This window comes from Hyla sarda, chromosome 3 (genome assembly GCF_029499605.1).
Source record: "Hyla sarda isolate aHylSar1 chromosome 3, aHylSar1.hap1, whole genome shotgun sequence".
Taxonomy (NCBI): Eukaryota; Metazoa; Chordata; class Amphibia; order Anura; family Hylidae; genus Hyla; species Hyla sarda.
In genome coordinates, this window is record NC_079191.1 from 277632899 (window position 1) to 277652405 (window position 19507).

The 19507-nt window shown below is 42.2% G+C and overlaps 1 protein-coding gene across 2 annotated transcripts in view; it reads right to left on the reverse strand.

Annotated features, from left to right (window-relative positions):
- Window positions 1–19507, reverse strand: part of NMBR (neuromedin B receptor) — a 383646-nt gene that overhangs the window by 62666 nt on the left and 301473 nt on the right. For both annotated transcript variants that reach the window (XM_056566693.1, XM_056566691.1), the window contains exon 2: window positions 12197–12545. In XM_056566693.1, the coding sequence (XP_056422668.1) occupies window positions 12197–12523 (327 nt within the window). In that variant the 5' untranslated portion in view covers window positions 12524–12545. The remainder of the gene's footprint in view (window positions 1–12196; window positions 12546–19507) is intronic.

The following is a 19507-nucleotide window of genomic DNA, read 5'->3' on the forward strand; positions in this document are numbered from 1 at the left end:
ATCATTTATAACTTTTCATTGTTGGCTGTACAGTTGCCTGGCCATAATGATATACAGTCTCTGCTGAATACTAAACAGCAAAGCTTACATTGGGCACTTAGTGGTCACGACTATTAATGTATTAGCTGTCATCAATATTTTTTTAAACAAGTTATCCTAATAAACTGTTACATGTATTATTCTTTTCCAGATTTATCTTCCTGGGAAGCAAAAATCCTTCTCTGTTGCTTTTGAGATCTAGAACTTACCAGGGATTTCATTCTGTAGCTAATTATTTTAGTTCTATGGCTCAGCAGAAGAATTCATTTTTTTACGGTTTCCAGGTCATTATCTTCACTGCAATTCCTGTAGTATTTGCATAAACAATTCACCGCCATTCACAGATTTTCTGTATAATCTGTGCGGCTTATTTCTTTTTTTTTTATCATTATCCAAGACTACCCCCACCATGACTGTGAGAAGAATTGAACCGATTTACAGGAACAAAACAAACTGCATTGAACAAATGGATAATGAATTGGTTTTACAAATGAATTTCATACTTGATTGGACTAGAAGAATAAATTGAAAGGTTATTACATTCTATTGTGTTGTGTAGTTTGCTGTTTAGCAGTCATGACATTCCATTATTTCAAGTGTCAAGTAACAATGGTATAACCTTGATCTATAACTTTGCCAGTAAAATGGCTATATTACTTAATAGCATGAAAGAAAGCGATTTGTGTATTGCAAGACAAGCTTAATATACAGTGATGCATATAGAGGTTTAAATCATGAGGCTTTTATTGACAAATTAACCAGAAGATAAGGTCAAAGCCTGCTTATTTATATGTATTAAGGGCAGCTATGTTTATGAATTGACTGGAGAAAAAGTTAAAATTGAATTATCAAATATTACATTTAAAACTATAGCCATCTGGCTTTAGATAAACTGAATATCTATTTGTCCTAGTAGAGCAGATACACTTTTTTTAGAGGTTGATTATTATGATAAATTTTTTGTCCCTAATAGTTCAAAGGTAAAAAAGGGCTAGAACAGAATAACCAGTAAGAAGGAAGCTAAATTTTTTTACTTTGCTGTATTGACTAGGGCATAGTTAACAGGCAAAGCTGACCATCATTAGAGGCAGGCTAAAAATAACAGATGACAAATTCTTTTTACTGTTGGAAGACTACATATGGAAGGATAGTGTGGTGCACTAGTGCTACTGACTGAGATGCAGGGTGTACAGATCCTGTGCATGAAGCACAAGATTTGTGGCAGCCATGGGAAGTTACACAGACTGCGGTACATGAATTGGGATGGTTAGATGTAGATTCAGCTGATTCGCTAAATTTTCCGAAAAATTTTGTTCGGTCCGAATTTATTTGCGGCGAATCGCTGTTAAAACGGCTATTTCTGACCTACAGAGAGGCTCAATAGGGGTGTAGAACACTTTGCCTTGTCCTAACATGCATAGGGAGTGTGCAGGGGTAGTGAAATAATACTGTTATTCAGTATGACATGCAGATTACAGGCATCGCTATTAGAATTACTGCTGCAGAGCGTCTGGATGTGGCAGATTTTTTATGTAATTTTAATTTAAGTTAATTTTAATTTATTTTCATTTTTTGATTACCCATTCTGGTGAGCATCGAGCTGGCATTTTGCCTCGAGGCAAGCTACCACCTGTTCCAGCCCCTGCCTCTCAGTGCACCCCCATACTCTGAGTATCCACTTGAAAAGGGAGGGACTGCAGTACCAGCAACTTGGACAGGAGCACATTAAGTTTCTGTACCATTGGAGAAGTGCGTGCAAGAAGCTAGAAGTGGCTGCAGTGAAAAATCTCATAATTATATCTTAAAATCGAGCTAGTGGTCCTCCACTAGATGAGATACCACCTCTTGCAGCCCCTGCCTCTCAGCAGCCCCCTGACTGTAAAAGTGCGAATGTTTCATTTAATCAGTTATGGTTCACTGTTATTGCTCTCTTGATTTTTTGAAATTTTAATTAAAATTTAAATTTAAGATTTAATAATAAAATGTGTGGCTACAAAAGACCAAATCCAACAAGGAGTCACATGTCATATGGCGGCACAATGACAGAGCCTAGAGGTGGCAGCAGCATGAGGAGACCATAATCTGGCAGAATGACAAAGCCTGGAATTGGCGACAGCAAGATTAGACTATATAGTGACTGAATGACACAGCCCGGAGTTGGCGGCAGCATGAGGATACCATAGGGCCTCCCAATCCTTAAGATAAAAAGGTGAATTTTCAAATTTAAATTGAAGATTTATGGTAGCTAGTGCTACCATAAAAATATTTAGGTAATGTCCCACAGCATGAAGAGACCATACAGTGGCTAAATGACACAGCCTAGAGTTGGTGGCAGCATGAGACCATAGGGCCTAACAATCCCTAAGATTAACAGATGAATTTTCAAACTGAAATTGTAGATTTATGGCAGCTAGTGCCACCATAAAAATGTTTAGGTAATCCCTAAGATTAAAAGGTGCATTTTCAAATTTAAATTGAAGATTTATGGTAGCTAGTGCTACCATAAAAACTTTTAGGTAATGTCCCAGCAGCATGAGGAGACATATGGCCCCACAATCCCTAAGATTAAAAGATGAATTTTCTATTTTAAATTGAAGTTTTATGTAGCTAGTGCCATCTTAAAAAAATTACACATGTAATGTACAAGCAGGATGAAGAAACCATATAGTGGCTGAATGACACAGCCTGGAGCAGGTGGCAGCATGAGGAGACTATATAGTGGCTGAATGGCACAGCCTGGAGTTTGCAGCAGCAAGTGGAGACCCTATAGTGGCTAAATGACATAGCCTGGAGTTTGCAGCAGCAAGAGGAGACCGTATAGTGGCTGAATGGCACAGCCTGGAGTTTGCGGCAGCAAGAGGAGACCATATATTGGATAAATGACACAGCCTGGAGTTGGTGGCAGCATAAGGAGACCATATAGTGGCTAAATGAAACAGCGTGGAGGTGGTGGATGCATGAGGAGAACATATAGTGGCTGAATGACGGCGTGGAAGTGGTGGCAGTATGAGGAGACCACATAGTGGCTGAATGACAAAGCCTGGAGTTGGTGGCAGCATTAGGAGACCACATAGTGGCTGAATGACACAGCATGGAGATGGTGGAAGCATGAATAGACAATATAATGGCTGAATGGCACAGCCTGGAGTTGGTGGCAGCAAGAGGAGACCACATAGTGGCTGAATGACACAGTCTGGAATTGGCAGCAGCATGAGAAGACCAAAGGGCCTCACAATCCCTAAGATTAAAAGATGAATTTTCAAATTGAAATTGAAGATTTATGGTAGCTAGTGCTACCATTAAAATGTTTAGGTAATCTGGAGGCCCTGGACAGAGTTTACGTCCTCACCCGACTTTGAAACCCTACACTTACACACTCACGACACTGCTCCACATCCCCGCTGACTTACTCTTACAGAGAACTGCCATCCTGGTGCCCGGTCACCGCCCCCGAACCCGTACGCGCTGACAGGTAACGTACTCCTAATTTCTAGACCTTCCCTTCCTCTCTTTGTCTTTCCCTCACTCACCTCTAGCCCCTGAACTTCTCTTTATCTCCTCTTTCTCTCTCTTTCTCTCTCTCTCTCTCTCTCTCTCCCCCTCTCCGCCTCCCATCTCTGTCCTCATGACTAATATGGCATTCCATATCTACCGTTAACTATGCCTGTTCAATACTCTTCTACAGCGAAGCAAAAGAGTGGTATAAGTGGTTGACTGTTTGTTGGATGTAGTCACGAGAATGCCATCCTCCACTTATCTTATTGCATAGATCCCTAAGGACCCACTGTATTTTTCACATGTTTAGATTGTTCTCCATTTGTACTTTGACCCCCAATGGTCAGAGAATGTATCAGGTTAATGCTGTTATTCACTTTCTTGGGGTGGAACGGAATTGTTCTGTATTTTCTTGTGAAACTTTAATAAACTTTACTTTGAAAAAAAAAAAAAAATGTTTAGGTAATGTCCCCACAGCATGAGGAGCTGTAATTTACAAATCTGTTTAACTTTCTGGTACCAGTTAATTAAAAAAAAAAAACGTTTTCCATGGTAGTACCCCTTTAATCGCTGCTGGAAAACATACAGCGATGTCTGTACCTATCTATCTCTCTGCAGTGAAATTCTGAAGTGACTGGCCACAGTATGGCTGCCGATTATATAGAGCTGTGACATCACAGGGGTGACTGGCTGCTGATAGGCTGCATCCTGCATGTGATTCAGGGTCATCCTGCCTGCACTTGTACCCGCCTTCCCAGGATTCCTTGCCCCATGCCCTCACATGTGTATCCGCTATTTTAGATGCCCTGGAGCCTGGACTGCACTAAATGGAGTTTAATGAAAGGACAGAATCACAGCGATATTCGCATTTGTTGCAAATCAATTTTTTCCTGAAGTTCGTAACGCATTCAGATTCATCAGGCACGGGAAAATAAATACACTGATGCCAGGTTACGGATAACTGTCTTTACTGAGGCAGAAGTAGTAGTAGTTATAATCCTCACAGTGAAGATAAGAGTAGAAGATATGCAGAGTAACCCTTGGGAGACCTGTAGACTTGCAGTGCTTTTCACCCACTTGGCTTTACTTGTTGCAGACTTGGGACTTTAAACTTATTTTTGAGGCCTCCCACGCTGACCAGGGTTCTGATAGTGTCCAATTAACGCTACACCACCAGGGCATGAACTACCCCATGGGTTCCAGCTGCCGGAGGCTTTCTACTGTATCTATCCCAGGTTGGGACTATGTTGCCCATCGACTCACCGGTTCCTGTGCCCACAGCTAGGAATTTACAACTCCTCCTGGGCGGAAAACACATGTGCAGAATGGCATGGGCGGTTGCTTGAAGATTTTCTTCAGGTTTCCCTTGGATCACCTCACACTCCTGCTGACTCTACACACTGCAGCTCACACTGAGCTCTGCACTCCACACACTCTAACTCACAACTCAACACTGAATAACTCCTCCCCCCTGCACTATATATGGCCTAGTTAGGGGGCCTCCCATTAGGTAATCAGGGTCACATGGGTACTCAGCATCATACCTCCTAACAGATGTCCTGTACATATCTTAAAAATACAGTGCAAAGCAATACAAATCAACAGGCAATGACCATAATGTATATTAAACCTTTAGGGTACATTCCCAAACAGCGTATTTTGCTGCGTATTTGCTGCGTATTTGGTGCTGCGTATTTTCCCACCCATTGACTTCAACAGAGAAAATAAAATACACAGCAGCAAATACGCAGCAAATACGCCGTGTGGGAATGTACCATTAAGGACAATGGACATATACAGTGGGATCAAAAGTAACAATTTGTATTAATGTGCATAAAGAAGCCAAGGAAAGATGGAAAAATCTCCTTAAAGGCATCAAATTACAGATTAGACATTCTTAAAATATGTCAACAAAAGTTAGATTTTATTTCCATTATTTACACTTTCAAAATAACAGAAAACAAAAAATGTTGTCTGCAAAAATTTGGGCACCCTTTGCAAAGCTGAGACCTGCCAGTGTCATGGATTGTTCTCAATCAACATCTGGGAAGATCACGTGATGTCAATCTCAAAGGTTTTAAATGCCCAGACTCATCTGACCTTGTCCCAACAATCAGCACCATGGGTTCTTCTAAGCAGTTGTCTAGAAATCTGAAACTGAAAATAGTTGACACTAACAAAGCTGGAGAAGGATATAAGAAGATAGCAAAACATTTTCAGATGTCAATATCCTCTGTTCGGAATGTAATTAAGAAATGGCAGTCATCAGGAACAGTGGAAGTTAAAGCAAGATCTGGAAGACCTAGAAAAATATCAGACGAGATGAGCTCGCAGGATTGTGAGAAAAACTATTCAAAACCCACCTTTGACTGCACAATCCCTCTAGAAAGATCTGGCAGACACTGGAGTTGTGGTACACTATTTCACTATAAAGAGATATTTGTACAAATATGGTCTTCATGGAAGAGTTATCAGAAGAAAACCTCTTCTATGTCCTCACCACAAAAATCAGCGTTTGAACTTTGCAAGTGAACATATAGACAAGCCTGATGCATTTTGGAAACAAGTTCTGTGGACCAATGAGGTTAAAATTTAATTTTTTGGCCGGAATGAGCAAAGGTATGTTTGGAGAAGAAGGGGAACAGAATTTAATGAAAAGAACCTCTGACCAACTGTTAGGCATGGGGGTGGATCAATCTTCCTTTGGGGTTGTATTGCAGCCAGTGGTACAGGGAACATCTCACGAGTAGAAGGAAAAATGGATTCAATAAAATTTCAGCAAATTTTGGATGCTAACTTGATGCCATCTGTGAAAAAGCTGAAGTTAAAGAGAGGATGGCTTCTACAAATGGATAATGATCCTAAACACACCTCAAAATCCAAGGGGGAATACATCAAGAGGCGTAAACTGAAGGTTTTGCCATGGCCTTCACAATCTCCTGACCTCAACATAATTGAAAATCTATAGATAGACCTTAAAAGAGCAGTGCGTGACAGACAGCCCAGAAATCTCAAAGAACTGGAAGACTTTTGTAAGGAAGAATGGGCAAAGATACCTTAAACAAGAATTGAAAGACTCTTGGCTGGCTACAAAAAGCATTTACAAGCTGTGATACTTGCCAAAGGGGCAGTACAAGATATTAACTCCGCAGTGTGCCCAAACTTTTGCAGACGCCATTTTTTTGTTTTCTGTTTTTTTGAAAATGTAAATGATGGAAATAAAATCTAACTTTTGTTGACATATTATAAGAATGTCTAATCTGTAATATGATGCCTTTTGGAGATTTTTCCATCTTTCCTTGGCTTCTTTATGCACATTAATACAAATTTTTACCTGGGGTGCCAAACTTTTGATCCCCACTGTAATTATGTTTATTGCCTTCTCCTGTTATATGAAGTGCGCCCAGGAGCTGAGAGCACTTCATACCTGGAAATAATGATGGATATCACCGATCAGGCTAATGTCCAGTATTAACCATTTAGATACTGCGATCAAAGTTCATTGTGGCATCTAAAACAGGAAAAAAGTCATTCCAGCTAGCTTAGCAGGGTGATCGGGACCACCACTGTGAAATCACAGCCTAAGAAATTGTGTAAAAAAGTTAAAATATCTGATTTAACTCCTTCCCTAATAAAAAGTTTAAATCACCCCCTTTTCCCATATAAAAATATGTAGACAAAATAAATTAACATATGTGGTACCGCCGCATGAGTAAATATCCGAATTATAAAATTATAATGTTAATTTAACTGCATGGTCAATGGCGTATATGTAAAAAAAATTCAAAAGTCCAAAATTGCATATTTTTGGTCACTTTGTATACCCTAAAAAAATGTTGGGGTAAAAATGATCAAAAAGTCCAATATAAACAAAAACAGTACAGATAAAAATTTTTGATCACAGCACAAAAAATTAGCCCTCATACAGCCCGTATATGAAAAAATAAAAAAGTTATAGGGGTCAGAAGAGGACATTTTTAAACATGATAAGTTTCGTACAAATAGTTATCATTTCTTAAAAGAAGTAAAACAAAATAAAACCTATATAAGTTGGGTATTATTTTAATTGTATGGACCTACAGAATAAAGATGGTATCATTTTTACTGAAAAGTGCACTGTGTAGAATCGGAAGCCCCACAAAGATTTTTGTTTTTGTTTTCCATAGATTTTCTGGTGAAATGTTTGACATCATTACAATGTAATATTGGTGGCGCAAAAAACAAGCCCTCATATGGGTCTGTAGGTGGAAAATTGAAAGCGTTATGATTTTTAGAAGTTGAAGTGGAAAATACAAAAGTGCAAAAATGAAAAAAACTGTGGTCCTTAAGGGATAAGGCATCACCTGAGCAGCAGGGCTCATCGCAGGCACTTAAAGCAAAGTTTACCTGACAGGACCCACTGCCGTACTGGGACACCATAATACTAAGTTCACTTAGTATTTGCATTGTGTGTCTGTGTGTGCCACACTAAGCATGGCCACAGAAACAGCACAAGGGAACTGTCTGAGGACTTGAGATCCAAAATTGTTGAAAAATATCAACAATCTCAAGGTTACAAGTCCATCTGCAGAGATCTAGATTTGCCTTTGTAGACAGTGTGCACCATTATCAAGAAGTTTGCAACCCATGGATCTGTAGATAATCTCCATGGGCGTGGACTGAAGAGAAAATTTGATGAAATGTTTCAACGCAGGATGGCCTGGATAGTGGATAAGCAGCCCCAAACAAGTTCCAAAGATATTCAAGCTGTCCTGCAGTCTCAGGGAGCATCAGTAACAGCGCGAACTCTCCGTCGACATTTAAATGAAATAAAACGCTATGGCAGGAGACCCAGGAGGACCCCACTGCTGACACAGAGACATAAAAAAGCAAGACTATCTTTTGCCAAAATGAACTTGAGTAAGCCAAAATCCTTATGGGAAAACATCTTGTGGACAGATGAGACTAAGATAGAGCTTTTTGGTAAAGCACATCATTCTACTGTTTACTGAAAACTGAATGAGGCCTACAAAGAAAAGAACACAGTACCTACAGTGAAATATGGTGGAGGTCCAATGATGTTTTGGGGTTGTTTTGTTGCCACTGGCACTGGGTGACTTGAATGTGTGCAAGGCATCAGGAAATCTGAGGATTACTAACAGATTTTGGGTCGCACTGTACAGCCCAGTGTCAGAAAGCTGGGTTTGCGTCCGAAATGTTGGGTCTTCCAAGACAATGACCCCAAACATACGTCAAAAAGCACTTAGAAATGGATGGCAACAAAGTGCTGGAGAGTTCTGAAGTGGCCAGCAATGAGTACAGATCTAAATCCCATTGAACATTGGAGAGATCTTAAAATTGCTGTTGGGAAAAGGCGCCCTACAAATAAGAGAGACCTGGAGCAGTTTGCAAAGGAAGAGTGGTCCTACATTCTGGATGAAAGGTGTAAGAAGGTTATTGATGGTTATAGGAAGCGACTGATTCAGTTATTTTTTCCAAAGGGTGTGCAACCAAATATTAAGTTAAGGGTGCCATTAATTTTGTCAATTTTTGGAGTTTGGTGTGACATTATGTCCAATTTTCTTTTTTCCTCCCTTTTTTGGTTTAGTTCCAATACACACAAAGGGAATAGCAAAACATGTGTTACTGCAATCCTTTTCTGTGAGAAATACTTCATTTTCTTGAAAAATTTCAGGGATGCAAAGTCATTTAGGGCCATGACTGTATATACAGATAAGGCAATTATGCCATGCACTGGTTTCTAGAGGGAAGAAACTGTACTATGCTAAACTGTCTGTACTGTGCTAAACTGTCTGTATGTCTGTACTGTGCTAAACTGTCTGTATGTCTGTACTGTGCTAAACTGTCTGTATGTCTGTTGACATTTATTGACCATTCAGTTTAATTTATTGCAGCCAGCATAAACACATACACCTGTGCTCCCCTAACTATACACACAATACAGGAAGGAAATGTAAGCTCCAATATGGAAGTCACATGGGAAGTTTAACCCCTTAAGGACCAAGGGCGTACAGGTAAGTCTTTGCTCCCTGGTACTTAAGGACCAAGGACGCAGCTGTACGCCCGTGGGAATTTCGGTCCCCGCTGCGTGCCGGGCGTGCCGGGGTGATTGCTGATATCTATCAGCAGGCACCCCGCGCAAATGCCCAGGGTGGTCATCAGACCCCCCCATGAATTCACACTTGCGATTTGCGGCTATTCTGGGTCATACGGGTCTATAGTTACCCGGTGACCCGGAAAATAAAGGGGATTGCGGATGTCCTAGACACCCACAATCCCCCTGTAGCGATAGGAGTGAGGTGGCAGAGGTGCCACCCCTCCTATCTCTGCTATTGGTGGTCTAGACGCGACCACCAATAGCAGATCGGGGGCGGAGGGGTTTACTTTCGGTTTGTGGGTGGGCAGAACGGGGAAACCGACAGGGACTGGCGCCGAAGATCCACTTACCCATCGACGATGGCAGCGGGCGACGATCAGCGGCGGCAGCAGGCGACGATCGGCGGAAGAAGAGGACGGCGACGCAGCTCCCTGGATCCGACGGAAGCCGGTGAGTTACTTAGCAAAATCTGGAGGGCTACAGTCTGAGACCACTATAGTGGTCTCTAAACTGTAACCCTCCAGATGTTGCAAAACTACAACTCTCAGCATGCCCAGAGAGCTGTTTAGGCTTGCTGGGAGTTGCAGTTTTGCAACAGCTGGAGATCTACAGTTTGAGACCACTGCACAGTGATCTCTATACTGTGCATCTTCAGATCTTGCAAAACTACAACTCCCAGCATGACCACACAGCAGTTTCTGTGCAGTGGTCTCTAAACTATAGCTCTCCAGATGTTGCAAAACTGCAACTCCCAGCATGCCTAAACAGCAAACAGCTGTCTCTGCATGCTGGGAGTTGTAGTTGTGTACCTCCAGCTGTTGCATAACTACATCTCCCAGCATGCCTTTCGGCGATCAGTACATGCTGGGAATTGAAGTTTAGCAACAGCTTGAGGCACACTGGTTGGAAAATACTGAGTTAGGTAACAGAACCTAACTGAAGGTTTTCCAACCAGTGTGCCTCCAGCTGTTGCAAAAGTACAACTCCCAGCATGCATGGTCTGTCAGTACATGCTGGGAGTTGTAGTTTTGAAACAGCTGGAGGTTTGTACAGGGTACATTCACACTGGCGGGTTTACAGTAAGTTTTCTGCTTCAAGTATGAGCTGCGGCAAATCTTTCGCCACAGCGCAAACTCCTAGCGGAAAATTCACTGTAAACCTCCGCCAGTGTGAACGTACCCTAAAAACACTACACTACACTAACACATAATAAAGGGTAAAATACTACATATACACCACTTTACACTGTCCCCCCAATAAAAATAAAAAACGTATTGTACGGCAGTGTTTCCAAAACAAAGCCTCCAGCTGTTGCAAAACAACAACTCACAGCATTTCCGGACAGCCACTGACTGTCCAGGCATGCTGGGAGTTTAGCAACAGCTGGAGGCACCCTGTTTGGGGATCACTGGCGTAGAATACCCCTATGTCCACCCCTGTGCAATCCCTAATTTAGTCCTCAAATGCGCATGGCGCTCTCTCACTTCAGAGCCCTGTCGTATTTCAAGGAAACAGTTTAGTGCCACATATGGGGTATCTCCATACTCAGGAGAAATTGCACTACTAATTTTGGGGGCTTTTCTTCCTTTTACCCCTTATGAAAAAGAGAAGTTGGGGTCTACACCTGCCTGTTAGTGTAAAAAAAAAAATTTTTTACACTAACATGCTGATGTTGTCCTTTACTTTTTATTTTCACGGGAGGTAAAAGGAAAAAAAGACCCCCAAAATTTGTAACGCAATTTCTCCTGAGTACGGAAATACCCCATATGTGGGCGTAAAATGCTCTGCGGACACACAACAAGGCTGCTATTCCTGTGAAACACCTAAAGGGTTAAAACACTTACTGATTGTCATTTTGAATACTTTGGGGGGTGTAGTTTTTATAATGGGGTCATTTGTGGGGTATTTCTAATATGAAGACCCTTCAAATCCACTTCAAACCTGAACTGATCCCTGAAAAAAAGCGAGTTTCAAAATTTTGTGAAAAATTGGAAAATTGCTGCTGAACTTTGAAGCCCTCTGGTGTCTTCCAAAAGTGAAAACACGTAAATTTTATGATGCAAACATAAAGTAGACATATTGGAAATGTGAATAAAAAAAAAATATTTTGAATATCCATTTTCCTTACGAGCAGAAGGCTTCAAAGTTAGAAAAATGCTAAATTTTCTAATTTTTCATCAAATTTTGGGATTTTTCACCAAGAAAGGATGCAAGTTACCACAAAATTTTACCACTATGTTAAAGTAGAATATGTCACGAAAAAACAGTCTCGGAATCAGAATGATAACTAAAAGCATTCCAGAGTTATTAATGTTTAAAGTGACAGTGCAAAAAACGCTCTGGTCCTAAGGTGTAAAATGGCCTGGTCCTTAAGGGGTTAAAAAAGAGCTACAACATTTAAAAAAAAATTAACTTCTACAAGTTGACATTTAAATAATTAATGAATTGATTAATAAATTAAACTAAAATGAAACAATTAAGATATTCAATTTAACCCATTCTACCGCATATTTTAGTTTTACTCACTTTTTATGTTTCTTCTTGTATTTATGTAAAATAACTCACCTGACGTTTTGAATGCTCACTGTATTCTCCTGGGATGTTGTGTGCACTTTTAATTAAAGTCCTAGCAATATGATAATAGTAAATACTTATAATAGTCAGTGGAACAAGATAGTAGACCAAGAATATAAGAACAGAATGGATCTTTGGATGCATGTCATCATTTTGTGGATATGGGATACAAGCTGTGAAGCTGACATTGTCTGATCCGTTGATATGTGCCACTTCAGAAAACACAGCTTCAGGGACTGCCAAAAGCATTGAAATGATCCAGATGGCTGCAGCTTTTAAACATGTCCACAGAACTGCACTTGATGTTTGAATGTCCATTGGATTTACGATGGCTTTGTATCTGCAAGAACAAGAAATAAATACTTATAAAATACCTATACGGAAATGATCAAGATGATTCTGCTCCAGAAAAAAACTATATTTAGTCAAAATTATAGTAATAGTGGGGGAGATTTATCAAAACCTGTGCAGAGGAAGAGTGGTGCAGTTGCCCATGGCAACCAATCAGATTGCTTCTTTCATTTTTCACAGGTCTCTTTAAAAATGAAAGAAACAATCTCATTGGTTGCTATGGGCAACTGCACCACTCTTACTCTGCATAGTTTTTGATAAATCTCCCCCAATAAGCATACAAATACAGATAATTTTACATAGTTAGAGGATAGTCCCTCAGTTTCATCTTCTCAGATGGGTTCAAGAAAATTCAGTCTCATCCTGATATTATTAGGAGGGTTGTATGAGATTAGTAAACAGTCTCAATTATTTTGCAGAAAAACTGACACTCTTGTTCATAGATTGTGTCCATTATTCAGAAGTGGCACCTTGGCAGTTCTAAAGTAAACATCAACTTTTTCCCAACCCTTGACATTAGAGAAGGGAGAAGGTGCTTTTATGTGCACGACTCCAAGCAATCTCACAGGGAGAAGGAGGAGGAGCAGAGGATGGCAGCAAAATGAGAGAGCCTGGAGGTGGTAGCATCAGCATGAGGACACCATAGAGCTGCAAAATTAGAGAGCCTAAAGGTGGCTGCATCAGGATGAGAAGACCATATGGGGGCACCATGACAGAGCGTGGAAGCGGTAGCATCTGCATGAGGAGACCATAGAGAAGCACAATGAAAGAGCCTAGAGATGGCAGCATCAGCATGAGGAGACCATAGAACATCAACATTAGATAGCTTGGAGGTGGTAGCATCAGCATGAGGAGACCATATGGTGGCACAATGACAGAGCATGGAGGCGGTAGTATCAGCATAAGGAGCACATAGAGCAGCACAATGAGAGAGCCTGGAGGTGGCAGCATCAGCATGAGGAGACCATATGGCAGCACAATGATAGAGCCTTGAAGTGGTAGCAATAGCATGAGGACACCATAGAGCAGCACGATGACAGAGCCTTGAGGTGGCAGTAGCAGCATGAGGGCCATGCCAAGTGAGGGTTGAGTCAGAGGAACCCACCGACTGTTGACTGGGAGTGTAGGATGTCACTTTTGATGAAGTGGATGACCGAGTGTACCAATCAATCATGGCTGCTGGGTTGCTGGTCGAGACACGACTACTAGCTGACACCGGGAGCTCAGACCTCTCGCTGCGACTCCAGCTGCCACACGCCCCTACTCGTCTTCGACCTCTGTCTGCACCTAATGAATTTAGGCCCCTGCCACTCCACTGTGCACATCCTGGCACTACTCTACCTTACATACTTATTGCGTATATAAGGGGGAGTATAATACGTATATAATACGTATATATGCGTATATAGCTATCCTTTCACAGTATGTAGGCCCTTGACAGATTAACAGTTGCAAAGTAGTGCACTACTTAGATGTACGTATGCGGTATGCACTGATGAGGGCAGAAAAATGTGCTACAGTATGCCTAAAAACTCTGTATTTTTGTAAAACACCAGCCGGTGATTACTTTTGTCTGTACTTTTACAGTATGTAGACCCTTGAAAGATTAACAGGTACAAAACAGTACACTACTTGGATGTACGTATGTGGTATGCACTAATGAGGGAAGAAAAATGCGCTACAATGAGCCGAAAAACTCTGTAATATTTGTAAAACACCAGCCGTGAGTACCATTGTTTGGAATTTCCCAGTATGTAGGCCCTTGACAGATTAACAGTTGCAAAGTAGTGCACTACTTAGATGTACGTATGCGGTATGCACTGATGAGGGCAGAAAAATGCACTACAGTACGTCTAAAAACTCAGTATTTTTGTAAAACACCAGCCGGTGATTACTTTTGGCTGTCCTTTCACAGTATGTAGGCCCTTGACATATTAACAGGTACCAAATAGTACACTACTTAGATGTACGTATGTGTTATGCACTTAGTAGGGCAGAAAAATGCGCTACAGAACGCCTAAAAACTCAGTATTTTTGTAAAACACAAGCCGGTGATTACTTTTGTCTGTACTTTCACAGTATGTAGGCCCTTGACAGATAAACAGGTACAAAATAATACACTATTTAGATTTACATATGCGCTATTCACTTATGAGGGCAGAAAAATGTGCTACAGTACCCTTAAAAAAACATGTTTTTGTAAAATACCAGCAGTACACAACAGTGCTGCAGCCAAAAAAAGCTGTGTACTAAACACAGAATTGCAATCTGTCAAAGACTATTAGGAATGGACTGCTGTGTGTGGTATAACCATCAGATGATTTTTTTTGTGGAACAAAGACACTGAATTGCGCTGAAAAATTATTCCTGCCGCCTCTGCTAAAGTTTATGAAGTTTAAGCAGGTTGTTGAAATGTATGAGGCAACACACAGCTATCTACCCCTCTCTTTAATACTATGCCGAAGAAAGTGACTGTGAGGTTAATGCCTGCAGCTGCAGAAAAAATCCTTTTCAGTGAAAAAACCAATGTTCTCCGTCCACGAGAACACTGATGTGACTAGGATGTGAAAGGCTACTGGAATGTGCTTTTCTCTGCTGTAACACACACACATGCTCTGCGTCCTATGATCCCTCTGCAGTGTATCGTAATGAAGTGAGGAGCCGAAATTATGGCTGCCGATTAAATAGGCAGATTTAATATGTCACAGGGGTGACTGGCTGCTGATAGGCTGCATCCTGCATGTGATTCAGGGTCATCCCACCTACTTCCCTTCCCGCCTTACCTTCCCGCCCTCCCAGCGTTGATGCCCTGGAACCTGCACCGGAGTTTAATGAAGCGATTCACGCAATAGAATCGCGACGATATTTACATTCATTGCGAATCCAATATTTACTGAAATTCGTAACCAATTCAGCTTCGATTCGCTCATTTATAGCTGCATCATCCAGTGGCAGGTCGCTCCCTGTTTCAGCCAGCCAAGGCTCAATCACCTCAGCCGAAGGGAGCTGTGTGTCAAACCAATCTTCTGTCGCTCCAGATGCTCCTGCACCTCCTACTTCGAGTCAGTCATTACACCAGCAATCCATCGACGAAGCCATGTCCAAGAGACAACAGTATGCTCCCACTCATCCAGCAGCACAGAAGCTGAATGTGTTCCTGTCCAATTTGCTGGTCCTGCAGTCCCTCCCTTTTCAAGTCGTGGACTCTGCACCTTTCAGAGAACTGATGGCTTGTGCCGAGCCAAGGCGAAGAGTGCCAAGCCGTAATTTCTTTGCAAAGAAGGCAGTACCAGCCCTGCACAATTTTGGTGGAAGAGAAGGTGGGCCAGTCCTTGAGCCTGTCGGTGTGTACCAAAGTGCACGACAGCGCCCGACGTGTGGAGCTGTAACTACGGTCAGGGACAACACATTTCCTTTACGGCCCACTGGGTGAATGTGGTTCCTGCACAGCTACAACAGCAACTTGGACAGGTCACTCCGCTTCCGCCTTCACACTCTCAGGTCGTTGGTCCTGTGATAGTGTGCGACTCTGCCTCCTCATCCTCCACCATGTCCTCAGCCTCCACTGCACGGACAAGTTTCAGTGCCCCTCCAGCATACTATGTGTGCAGGGCACGGCAGTGTCACGCAGTTCTTCACATGCTTAAAGTCATTCAACAAAAATTTTAATCATGGCTTACATCAAGAAAACTGGAAATGGGAACCATGGAGACCGATAAAGGGAACAATATCTTGTCTGTACTGCAACAAGGAAGACTGAGCCATGCGCTCTGCATAGCACATGTTTTCAATCTGGTTGTCAAGCGGATCCTGAAGTGTTCCCCCCATCTGCAAGACATCCTAACAATGGGAAGAAAACTTTGCATGCACTTCATCCACTAGTATACTAGAGCTGCAGCTTCAGAACGGTATCCCCTAACATAGTCTGATTTGCAATGTTTCCACACGTTTGTATTCCCCCCTCCATATGTTGGACCGGCTATACGAACAGAGAAAAGTAATCGCCAATTTCTTGATGATCCAAGCAGATAGGGGGACTCCCCTGTGTAACTTCATAGTCAACCAGTGGCAGCTCATACGGTACATCTGCTGTTTGCTCAGGCGCATTGAGGAAGCCACATTATTAGTCAGTCGCCAGGATTACGGCATGAACAACGTCATTTCACTGCTTCATTTACTAAAACACATGTAGGAAACAATGGCTGTTCAGGACACTGGAGATGTGGCACCTACATCTAATTGCCATGTGAGCCCTGTGGAGGCTGAACTGGAGGAGGAGGGGGAGGGGCACAGAGGAGCACAGTTGGGCAGTTTTTCTAGTAATCTGACAGGAGAGGAGGAGCAGGAGCAGCAGGAGGAGCTAGAGGGTTATGAGGAAGGTGAGACAGAGGACCCAGACACACCGTGGGAGTATGCAGTGGAGATGGAGGAAGGGAGTCCTTCCGAGTCACCTGCACAAATAGCACGATGCATGCTCACTTGCTTGCGTAGGGACCGCTGAACTGTCACCATTCGGCAGTGGGATGACTTCTGGCTCTTCACCTCATTGGACCCTTGCTACCGGCACAAAATGGGGGCCTTTACACCCACTTAGATGGAGGACAAACTGACCTACTGTATAGACATCCTACGTAGTCAGTTGACCGATGCCTATCTGCGCCATCATCCATCCTCTTGCAGGTCTGACTCGGGTGGCACTCTGCGCTCACCTTCCATTGCAGTGGCTGCTGGGGAGGGGTGTGGTGGCAGGAGTAGTACCAGCTCCCTTAGAAGCCGGAGTCTACAGTCGCTGATGAGTAGTTGCTACACTATGCGGGTGAAGAAAGCTAATCAGCAGCAGGTAGACCTGGAGCAGAACCTGAACCAGCAGGTGGTGGCATACCTGGACATGACCATGCCAACACACCTTGCAGATCCGCTGGACTTCTGGGCAGCCAAACTTGATTTGTGACCGCATCTAAAGAGCTGTCCTGCCCAGCCAGTAGTGTGCCATCAGAGCTGGTGTTTAGTGAAGATGAATCAGGCATGGATCAGCCAGGATTTCAACCCACCAATGCCTGACGCATCAGACAGATTGATCATGGTGCCACACCAACACTTCACAAATGTGGATACTGCAAAACAGATGTAAGGTGCTGCTCCCCAGTTACAGATATTCATCCGCATCAGACCACAAGTAAGTATTCAGGATATGCATTAGCTAAAACTTAACTTTTAACCCCTTAAGGACGCAGGACGTAAATGTACGTCCTGGTGAGGTGGTACTTAACGCACCAGGACGTACATTTACGTCCTAAGCATAACCGCGGGCATCGGAGCGATGCCCGTGTCATGCGCGGCTGATCCCGGCTGCTGATCGCAGCCAGGGACCCGCCGGCAATGGCCGACGCCCGCGATCTCGCGGGCGTCCGCCATTAACCCCTCAGGTGCCGGGATCAATACAGATCCCGGCATCTGCGGGAGTTCGCGATTAAAATGAACGATCGGATCGCCCGCAGCGCTGCTGCGGGGATCCGATCATTCATAACGCCGCACGGAGGTCCCCTCACCTTCCTCCGTGCGGCTCCCGGCGTCTTCTGCTCTGGTCTGTGATCGAGCAGACCAGAGCAGGAGATGACCGATAATACTGATCTGTTCTATGTCCTATACATAGAACAGATCAGTATTAGCAATCATGGTATTGCTATGAATAGTCCCCTATGGGGACTATTCAAGTGTAAAAAAAAATGTAAAAGTAAAAGTAAAAAAAAAGTGAAAAATCCCCTCCCCCAATAAAAAAGTAAAACGTCCGTTTTTTCCTATTTTACCCCCAAAAAGCGTAAAAAACATTTTTTATAGACATATTTGGTATCGCCGCGTGCGTAAATGTCCGAACTATTAAAATAAAATGTTAATGATCCCGTACGGTGAACGGCGTGAACGAAAAAAAATTAAAAAAGTCCAAAATTCCTACTTTTTTAATACATTTTATTAAAAAAAAAATTATAAAAAATGTATTAAAAGTTTTTTATATACAAATGTGGTATCAAAAAAAAGTACAGATCATGGCGCAAAAAATGAGCCCCCATACCGCCGCTTATACGGAAAAATAAAAAAGTTATAGGTCATCAAAATAAAGGGATTATAAACGTACTAATTTGGTTAAAAAGTTTGTGATTTTTTTTAAGCGCAACAATAATATAAAAGTATATAATAATGGGTATCATTTTAATCGTATTGACCCTCAGAATAAAGAACACATGTCATTTTTACCAGAAATTGTACGGCGTGAAAACAAAACCTTCCAAAATTAGCAAAATTGCGTTTTTCGTTTTAATTTCCCCACAAAAATAGTGTTTTTTGGTTGCGCCATACATTTTATGATATAATGAGTGATGTCATTACAAAGGACAACTGGTCGCGCAAAAAACAAGCCCTCATACTAGTCTGTGGATGAAAATATAAAAGAGTTATGATTTTTAGAAGGCGAGGAGGAAAAAATGAAAACGTAAAAATGAAATTGTCTGAGTCCTTAAGGCCAAAATGGGCTGAGTCCTTAAGGGGTTAATAATATTCTTAGGATAAAATATATGTACCCAACATTTTTAGGAAATCAAACAAAAGGAAAGGTGTGCAAAAAAAATGTGCCATCTAGACCACCAAGTATAGATGTGATGTAAAGACCTCTAAAAGGTGGAAGGGAACAATATATGGTCCATTGTAACTGGTGGGGGTAAAAATTTCCCCTGTAAGGCCCTACTCTCGCATCATTAATTCCCTTCTTGGCAAGCATTATTCGCCCTAAAAAGGGCTGCCCCACACAGGAACCCCTCCCTATTTCCACCTACAAACACTGCCATTTCCCAGGGTTTTTAGGTGGAAATAGGGAGAGTTTCCTGTTTGGGGATGCCCTTTTTAGTAGGGCCTTACAGGGGAATTTTTTACCGCCACCTGCCTTTTTGAGAAATGTAT